The following is a 9,516-nucleotide window of genomic DNA, read 5'->3' as shown; positions in this document are numbered from 1 at the left end:
GTCAGCTCTACCAATTCCTTTGTTTAACTCTCTAAGGACATAAAATAACATTGTGTCTCCCAGTTTTATTGCAATATTGTCAGTTTTTTCCATTATAATATGTTAATTGATTGGTCACTACACCAAAGATCTCACATTTGAAGTACCTAAGTTAAGTTGATGTTCATGGATTTCTAAAAGCTATTTGACTTTTAGCACATTATGCCCTCCTTTCTGTCCCTGTCAATATGGGAAAAGGAAGAACTGTATTGGATTGAGGTCCATTTAAATATCCTTGTTTCATGGGGTGCCACAATCAAAGGATTCATAATTGCATGGCCTACCTACTGTTGATGTGGCTCTGTTCTTACTATTCTTACTGTTGATTCTTATACAGCAGAATCAGTCTGGCACCAGGTTCATGCTTGAAGCCTCTGAAAATGGGAGAACTTGCTAGTACATATGTTCTGCTGCTATAATCCCTTAAGACCCTAGAGTCACTTAAATGCAGCAAAGAGGTTTCAGGATAGGAAATGGTGTGAAATATTAAAATTGATGTAGCCTATAATATGCACTAATTGGAAGACACATTGAAAAACTATCAATTCTTTAAGTCATTCCCACTTTACAAATGGTTAAAGGATATGAACAGGCAGTTTTCAGAAGGAGAAATCAAAGCTATTAATAGTCACATGAAAAAATGTTCTAGACATTGATTAGAGCAATGCAAATTAAAACCTCACTTCACACCTATCAGATTGGATAATATGACAGAAAAGGGAAATGATGAATGCTAAAGGGGATGTGGAAAAATTGGGACATTGTTACCTTCCCAATGCACTGTTAGTGGAGTGGTGAACTTATCCAACCGTTCCAATGAGCAATTTGAAACTATGCCCAAAGGGCTTATGTAAATGCTTTGACCTAGCAATACCACTAGTAGGTTTATATCCCAAAGAGATGAGAGAAAGGTGAAAATAACCTATATGTACAAAAATATGTATAGCAGCTCTTTTTGCGGTGGCAGTGAATTGGAAATTGAAGGAATGCCCATCCATTAGGGAATGGCAGAACAAGTTGTGGTGTACGATTGTGAGAGAATACTATTGTGGTAGAAGAAACAATAACCAGGATAGTTTCAGAAAAACCTAGAAAGACTTACATGAATTGATGCAAAGTGAAGTGAGCAGAGCCAGGAGGACATGTACATAGTCATGTACTGTATATGTATATAGTACACAATACTGTAGGCTAATTAAAGGTGAATGACTTAGTTATTGTCAGCAATACAATAATCCAAGACAATTCCAGAGTACTTATGATGAAAAATATTTCCATCCACTTCTAAAGAGAGAACTGATGACATCTGAATGAAGATTAAGACATACTTTATTTACTTCTCTTGAAGGGTTGGTTTTTTTTTTTTTGTCTATTTTCCTTCACAACATGGCTAATAAGGAAATGTTTTGCATGACTGCATATGTGTAGTCTATGTCAGATTGGTTGCTTTCTCAGGAAGAAGGAAGGGGAAGGAGAGAGAATTTGGAACTCAAAAATTTGTAAACCAAATGTTAAAAATTGTTTCCACATGAAATATGGAAAAATGTTCATTAATTTTTAAAAAGAGAAAGAAGCTATCAATTCTATTGACCTGCCTTTAGGCAGGACCATACATTTCAGGTGAATGAAGTTGAGGAAGAAGGGGGAAAATAGAGGTACATATCTTTTATCTATATCTATAGATAGATATCCTTGCCTGGTAGATTCTTTAAATATGTGAATATGTTAAATTATGTGGAGCTTAAATTGAGATACTGCATTATAGCACATTGATATTTGGATAAGTTAAAGAGTTACCATTGATCGTAAAGATGCAGGAAGTCCACTAAAGCCCACGTATTACAAATCAATTTTGCAATTCATTCCTATTTAATAAATAAAGTATGAGGGGGAGGGCAAGTTTTGATGGTGTGTAACATTTTAAAAAACCAAAAGAATGTGAATTTTTAGCAGACTTCATGCTTGTAGCCTACCAAGCATATTTTCTGTGAAATACAGAATTTTGTTACAGGTGGTTGCCAAAATAAAACTGTCTAATTAGTATATTTGTGTTGGGTTAGACATAAGTTTTTTGTTGTTGCTGGGGTTTTTTTTGGTTTTAAAGCCAAGCTGACCAGGCTCCAATGTTTTCCCATATTTAATTGCATGTTTTCCCCTTATGCCAAGCTGCATTACCCATAAAAAAAATCCTATTTGCTTTTGCAGGCATTTACAGAGACACAGAAAAAAAGATTGTTGTCATGGAAACAGCAGGTGCAGAAGCTCTTTCGGTCTTTCCCTCGGAAAACCCTTCTAGACATATCAGGATATCGACAGCAAAGAAAGTATGTTGGGATTTCATTCATTATGATGCATGTTAGTTACCTTAGTGACTCATATGCCTGGTTTGGGCTCTGAACACAGTAATATGCTTGAGTATCACATGTTGTTCATGGCAGGTACCTTGTGGCAAGTTCTAAAATAGTCATTAAATGGGTGGGGTTGTGGAGGGGAAAGTATTGAGAGAGTTCCCTGAGGAAGATATGAATTAGGTCCTTTGTGCCTCAAAATGATTTCCTGAGCAAGATTTTCTCCATTTAATGAATACTTGCAAAACACTTAAATATGTGCAGGTGAAGGAGAGCCAAGTATTGTTGTTCAGCCAGCAGCCTGTGTGGTTGTGTGGGGTTTTTTTTTCCTTTTAGCTGCAGACAAGCTAATTATAGTTGATGGCTGGATTAAGCATAACACTGCTATTCTATTTTGGACTGAGCTGCAGTCTAAAACTATAGATGTATCATTCTTGATTTTAGATAATAATTCAGCTCTTCAGGAAAAGGTGAAAATAAACCTCATTGAAGCATAATTCAGCTTCAAAAAGCAATTGGATACCAAATTTGGTTCAGCGTTCACAATATTACAGCTTATCACAGAAAATCACAATGTAGTATTCACAGCCGCTTATCATTAAAATGGCCACATAGTTTCCACCATAGTGGCCACAAAGTTTTGAACAAAGAACGATCATCTCAAAGTACAATAATCAAAGTCTTCCACTCATGGGGCATATTAAATTAACTCAATCAGTCACTTATTCAATTATCAATTACTAAGTGTCATTAATCACTACCAATTAGAAAATACACAAACCCTCTTCCCCCAGGTTACTAGTAAACTACAATTTCATCATTACTCAGACTCACAGAGAGTTCACAGTAGAATTCAGTTTGAATTTGGTATCCAATTGCTTTATGAAGCTGAATTATGGGGAACAGAGAGATTAATCTGAAACTTTCTGTGATTACCAAATTCACAAAAAATTAGATGCTCAGAATTCCCTTAGTCCAACCTTTGCCTGTAATACAGGAATTACCCCAGCAATATTTTCAACAAGTATTCATTCAGCATTCATTTGAAGATCTCTGCCAACCAAGGCAGTTTATTCCAATTGGGTTAGCTATAATTGTTAGATAGTTTTCCTTACATTCCAGTAGAATGTAAGTTCCTTGAGGGCAGGTCCTGTTTAGAATGCTTAGTGCCTGGCACCACGTCTGGCAAATAATAGATAAATACTTCTGTAATTGAACATGAAGCCTAAATCTGACTCATTGCCATTTCTACCAGTCGTTCCTAATTCTGATCTCTGGTGTCAAGTATAACAAGACTAATCTGTCTTCTTCGTGACAACCCTTCATCTATTCAAAGATGTCTATTATGTTCTTCCTTAACCTTCCCTTCCTCAAGCTAAGCATCCCCAGTTCCTCCAACTGGTGTTGCTTGGACTGCAGGCTTCTCACTATCCTTGGTTGGATCATCCTAAATTTGTCAATCTCCTTCCTAAAATGTGACACTCAGAACTGCTACATCACTAGAACCATGCTTGGACCAGGGTGATATACAGCAGGTTTAGGCCAGGTCAATCGAAGGAAAAAGAATCTCTGTCAAGATGCTGAAAGATGAACTAATCGCCCCTCCACATTCCGGAAGAAAAACGTTTCCAAGGAGAATATTTTTACTCGATTCTTGGACACTTTTCTTAAAATTAGGGATTGTTTTTGTTTTACTTAGTATCCTTAGCACAGTGCCTGGCTCCTCATATTAAGTGTTTAATAAATGCTTGATCATCAAGCGAGAAAACATATGAAAAGAGACCTTAAAACAATACATATAAATGCTAGTTATTATTATTAACTGACTAAAGAATGTAAACATGAGGCATTAGTAACTTGGACACAGCCACTTTAAGTTCTTAAAGGAAAAAAAAGAAAAAGACTTTTTTCTAGTGATTTTCCTTCTTGCATAGGGGAAATATAGACCTCTTATCCTTGTATCCTGTATAAAGTGAAGTGTTGATATTTGCATTTATAAAACATTAAAATGGATTCATTTTATTGGACAAATACTGTTATTTTTCCAGAGGGCTAGAAAGTTTTAAAATAACAGTCTCATGATGAAGGAAGTGTTTTTTTAGAGTCCTATCATCTTCCATCTTTTTGGACACTATGTCTTTCTTATTGCAGACTTAAGATTAAATTAGTTTTTGCTTGCCAAAAAAAGAAGTCACACTGTTGACTCATTGAGCTTTCAGTATGTTAACTCCCCTCCCCATTTGTTGAGGATAAAGTGTTAGGACAACAAGAGGAAAATAATGTAAGCATAAAAATCATCAGAATCCTATTTTACATAGTAAACATATATAAGATCAATATTATCTTAACACTTCTACCTAAAAGGTCTAAAATTTGTTACATATATATTAAGATATATCTTGACAATGATTGTTTGATCTTTTTTATATATTCACATATATAATACGTCTGTTCAAATAGTAAAAATATCTAATTACTTTGTACTAATTGGAGGGAGGAAAGGTCAATCTGAATTAGGAAAAAAATCTTAGTTATTTAAAAAATTTCAGTTTTATTATTCTCTAGTTTCAATGCTAGCATTAACAGAATGAAGTCAATGAGACAAGTAATTCTTGATCCTGTATTTTATATAACTTCTTCAGCAATTGAATTTGGATCAATTTGACAAATATTGCCTTTTGAAGCTCCCTTATGGGGACTTCAGAGAAGATAAATTGAAAATCATCTATGATGGTCTTAAATTATTGGAGATGAAGTGCTGCTTGTAGGAAAAAGAAAACATTGGTATATACTTATCAGAATCAACTACCAAGTGACTGAAATTCATTGAGAAACAAAAGAAAGGAAAAACTAGACAGTCCAGAGAGACCAGGAACATTCTTCCTCCTCCCTCTCCTACATAGGCTTCTGAGTGTGGAATATGAGTCAGTAAGGCAACAAGCATTTAAGAACATGCCGTGTGCCAGGTTCTACCCTCAGCACTGGAGATGCAGAAAAAAGCAAAAACAGTTCCTGTCCAAAGGAGCTCACTTTCTAATTGGGGGTTGGTGGTGTAGAGTAGAGAGGTACAACATCCAAATAATGCTATGACATACCAGATACATATATAGCATAAACTCAAGGAAATCTCAGAAGGAAAGCACTGGGTGGGAGGAGGAGAGTAGGAGGGACGTCTCTTCCAGTAGGTGGGATTGAGCTGACTCTTGAAGAAAGATGGGGAATCCAGGAGACGTAGGTGAGGAGGGAAAGCATTCCAGCCAGTAAAAAGGCAAGGAGCTGGGAGATGAACCAGGAACAACAAGAAAGCCAGTGTCACTCAGTCTCAGAGTAGTACATGGGGAGAGGAGTAAAATGTAAACAGACTGGAAAAATAAAAAAAATAGGAAGGACTTTAAAAAACAAAAGGATCTAGATTTGATCCTGGAGGAGGTAATTGGGAGCCACTGGGGTTTGTTGGGTAGAATCACAGCTTAGGAAGAGCACGTTGGCATGTGGGGAGAGATGTGGAGCAGGGGCACCAACCAAGAGGCTTTGCAGTAGTTCAGGTGTGAGCTGATGAAAGCCTGCACCAGGGTGGCAGCCATACATGAAGAGAAGGGAACTTAAAACAAGAGGTATTTTGAAAGTGTGTCATAGGACATATGGGGCCTTTTTTCTTGATCAAAACACACTGAGCCAGATTTACCAATTTACCATTTTCAGGGCAGAGTTTATATTTTGTCTTCCCCCCACTCCTGAGGAAAAATAAATTCTGGGGAATAGAGAAATATCCTAAGGCATCTATTGTGTTGATAATTTAGGTTCTCCTTTTCTTTCTTCTCCAACCCAATATTAATCTTAGCAAATCACAGTGTCACATTCCCCCCCACAACCCAAACTTGTTAAAAAGCTGTTTCAGCCCTGATTCTAGATGCTTTTCTTCAGAAATAGTATGTGCCTATCTTGTATAGAGAGCTAAAGAAGCAAATCTGTTCCATCTTGTGGCAGTCTGGGGTAAAGCATTTTGATTTAAACAGTATTGAATATAAAAGCTGACACTTCTTGGAAAGAATGTGCTGGTTCCTAAAACATTGCTCACTGCTATGTAACCACATAGAATCTGAATGCGTTCACCAGAAAGAGAATGAGTTCTTCAGGGCTAAAAATGCAGAGGAGAAATTGTCAGAATCGGAAGTCCCTAATTACCCAACCAAGTAGATCTGAGTGAATGTTTGGGCTTGTCAGGATGTCTAGAGGTTAGACTGATTTCTACACAGAAAGCCCTCCCAGTATCCTCAAGATTAATAGAATATGATGACTGCCTGATGCTGGTTCTCACTGGGGGAGGATGGGAAAAAGAGAATAAGGGAAAGATTGAGATTGTGGAAAAGGGACCTGAAATGTCTCATGTTCTTCTGGTTTTCCTTCCATTTTGTGACAGTCGAGGTTTTGGACAGTCAAACTCCTTACCAACAGCAGGTTCTGTAGGTGGCGGCATGGGCAGGCGGAACCCACGCCAGTACCAGATCCCTTCAAGGAATCTCCCTTCAGCCCGTCTTGGCCTGTTGGGTACCAGCGGGTTCATCAGCTCCACCCAGCGTAGTGCGGCAACCAACCCCACCATCCTGAAACAAGGAAGACAGGTTTGTTTCCCTTCAGGCTTTCTCAGCTTTTCTTTTTTCCCCTGCTGGAGTGGGGGAAGCTTACGTTCCCATAAACTCAAAGAAAACTAGGCATTTTACCAGTGACTTGTGGAATAGCCTGCCCTTTTTGTACTTTTCAGACATGAGGAGGGAACAACAAAGGCCTGTCCCTGGAGTAGATGAGGAGAATTTGTCCAGCTTGCTTTGTAACAGTAGCCTTACCTAGAGAACTCCCACATTTGAGGCAGGGCCTTTAACCAAAGGTGCAAAACTCATCTCTCTTTTTTGGTCTTTTTGTGTGTAAAGATACACATAACATAGAGGTGAACTGGATAGAGTCAGGTCATCTTTGGGTTTTCAGTGTAAGCATTTACACCTGAAATCAGGGCTTGGTTTTTGTTTTATTGATTATCCAGACTTAAGAAAATAAAGGAGAAAATGGCAGTAATGCAAATTAAACTTAAAAATGTGTCCTGTTTGCATTTTTTTTTTTGGAGAACCTTGTCAAGTATTTGCCAGCATACCACTACCAATGGGTTGTAATCTAGGTTATGATCACATGGACGTGAATATTCTTTTCCCCTTTGTAGAGTACATTCAGAATAAGTAGACCTTTTGACAAACAAGGTACCCTTGGGATCAACTTGGCTCTGGAGTCAGGAGGGCCTGAGTTCAAATCTAGCCTCAGATCTTTGACACTTACCAGTCACTTACACTGACCCTGGGCAAGTCACTTAACCCCAATTACCTCATTAAAAAAAAAAAATCTTCTCAGCAGGTGTGTGTGTGTGTGTGTGTGTGTGTTCACGCGCACATGCACATGCATACAGAGGTTCTCAGTGGGAGTTAGGATGAGTTCTCTTCTATCCCACCACTGCTCCATAAATCCACAACTTCAATTCTTTCAGTTTGTTTGGGGGAGGGGGGAACGTAGGGGAGGCAGGGAATTGAACAGTATACTAAGTTACAATTTTGTGTCTAATTGGTCCCTATACATTGGGGGAGTAGCAAAGTGGGTACTAAAGGAAACTTGAGTAGAAATACTATGTTTTAATTTGTCAAGCCCAAAAGGTTAATGGAGGGATTTAAAATGAGCAAAATGTACTGAGGGCAGTGTAAGCCAAATTGAATCACCAAAAAAAGAGATATTATATGCACCAAACGTCACTTTCCAGACTTTCCTCATTCTCTGACTCATTCAAAGAGAATCCGCTGCTAAGGAAATCCAAGTAATTTTAAACATGCCAGCTTAGTGTGTGGAGCAGTTATTATTTTCTTCCTCTGATTAGATTTTCTGGCTTCTTTATTTAAAAAAAAAAAAGGGCAGAGAATTTCAAAACCAAACCCAGAAGTAGAGAAAATTCTCTGCCATACATATTTCCTGATTTTCCCTATTACTTGGAAAGCAGGAGAATGGAAAGAATAGAAAGGAGTCAGAGAGAAACGAATCCCTAATAAAGTCATGTCTCGCAGAGAGGTCTAGGGGAGCCAAAAATAAAGCAAATGGAAGTTATAAACCCCTCCAAGCACCAGGACAAGTTCTGGCTATAAATAAGCAGGGAAGATACCACAGATAGACCTGGAAACATATCCCCAGAATTTAGCAGACACAGATATTTAGTAGCATTTGCTTCCTGCCTGAACTCTGGCATTTGGTGTGTGTGTCTGTCTGTCTGTCTAGAATTGTACGTGTTATATGTGCAGGTACACACATGCACACCCTTTTTCCTCCTAGAATCTCTGGTTTGCCAACCCCGGGGGCAGCAACAGCATGCCAAGTCGAACTCACAGCTCAGTCCAAAGGACTCGTTCCCTACCTGTTCATTCATCCCCACAGACCATGTTGATGTTCCAGCAGCAAGGTAAGACATTTTTCTACCTTGTGTTAATTGATACAGAGTACAGTAAATTAAAATAGCTGTCTTGGTGACCCTGGCCTAAAAGTGCTTAGCCTTGACTGTCAAACACATTCTTGTGTGTTTATGGAAGCCTTTCCTTTTTTAAACCACACTGTCAGCGTGAATAAGGGCTGGTTGGCTGGGATCCAGGAGACACACACACTGGAGTCTATTAAAATCTGACCAGAATGCTTTTTGATGCTAGTTATATTACTAGAGTAATTTAACCAGAGTCATGACTGGGGAAACAACATATGTGTCACATCCATGATAAGGCAGCAATGCCTAAGACAATACAATGTACAGTGAGAATATACTGTGAAGAACCAAATAGACGTTGATAATATAGGTTTAAATAATAAATGTTACAGGACTCCAAATGAGAGAGATAACTGTGTTGGAGTAGGCAGACAAGTCTCCAAGAAGGAAGTGAAACAGGATCTGGGCTTTGGAGAATGGATGGGATTCCCATAAGCAAGGGAGGAGTGGAATTCCAAATGTAGAGAATGGTATGAGCAGTGGTACAATGACAGGGCGAGAGAGAGCGAGTATTCCAGGCTGGCTTTTTTTGGAACCAGGTGGAAAAGTTTTCTGTATTCCAATATGCTG

The 9,516-nt window shown here is 38.3% G+C and overlaps 1 protein-coding gene across 4 annotated transcripts in view; it reads left to right on the top strand.

Annotated features, from left to right (window-relative positions):
• The window catches only part of SAMD4A (sterile alpha motif domain containing 4A), a 326,230-nt gene that overhangs the window by 281,759 nt on the left and 34,955 nt on the right, over nucleotides 1–9,516 (top strand). For all 4 annotated transcript variants that reach the window (XM_069082336.1, XM_069082339.1, XM_069082337.1 and 1 more), the window contains 3 exons: nucleotides 2,245–2,363; nucleotides 6,808–7,009; nucleotides 8,745–8,871. In XM_069082336.1, the coding sequence (XP_068938437.1) occupies nucleotides 2,245–2,363; nucleotides 6,808–7,009; nucleotides 8,745–8,871 (448 nt within the window). The remainder of the gene's footprint in view (nucleotides 1–2,244; nucleotides 2,364–6,807; nucleotides 7,010–8,744; nucleotides 8,872–9,516) is intronic.

The sequence above is a fragment of the Petaurus breviceps genome, unplaced genomic scaffold (genome assembly GCF_028583685.1).
Source record: "Petaurus breviceps papuanus isolate PSGF00001 unplaced genomic scaffold, PetGlider_PUasm1.0 164, whole genome shotgun sequence".
NCBI lineage: Eukaryota > Metazoa > Chordata > Mammalia > Diprotodontia > Petauridae > Petaurus > Petaurus breviceps.
This window is presented reverse-complemented; position numbering and strand designations above follow the sequence as displayed.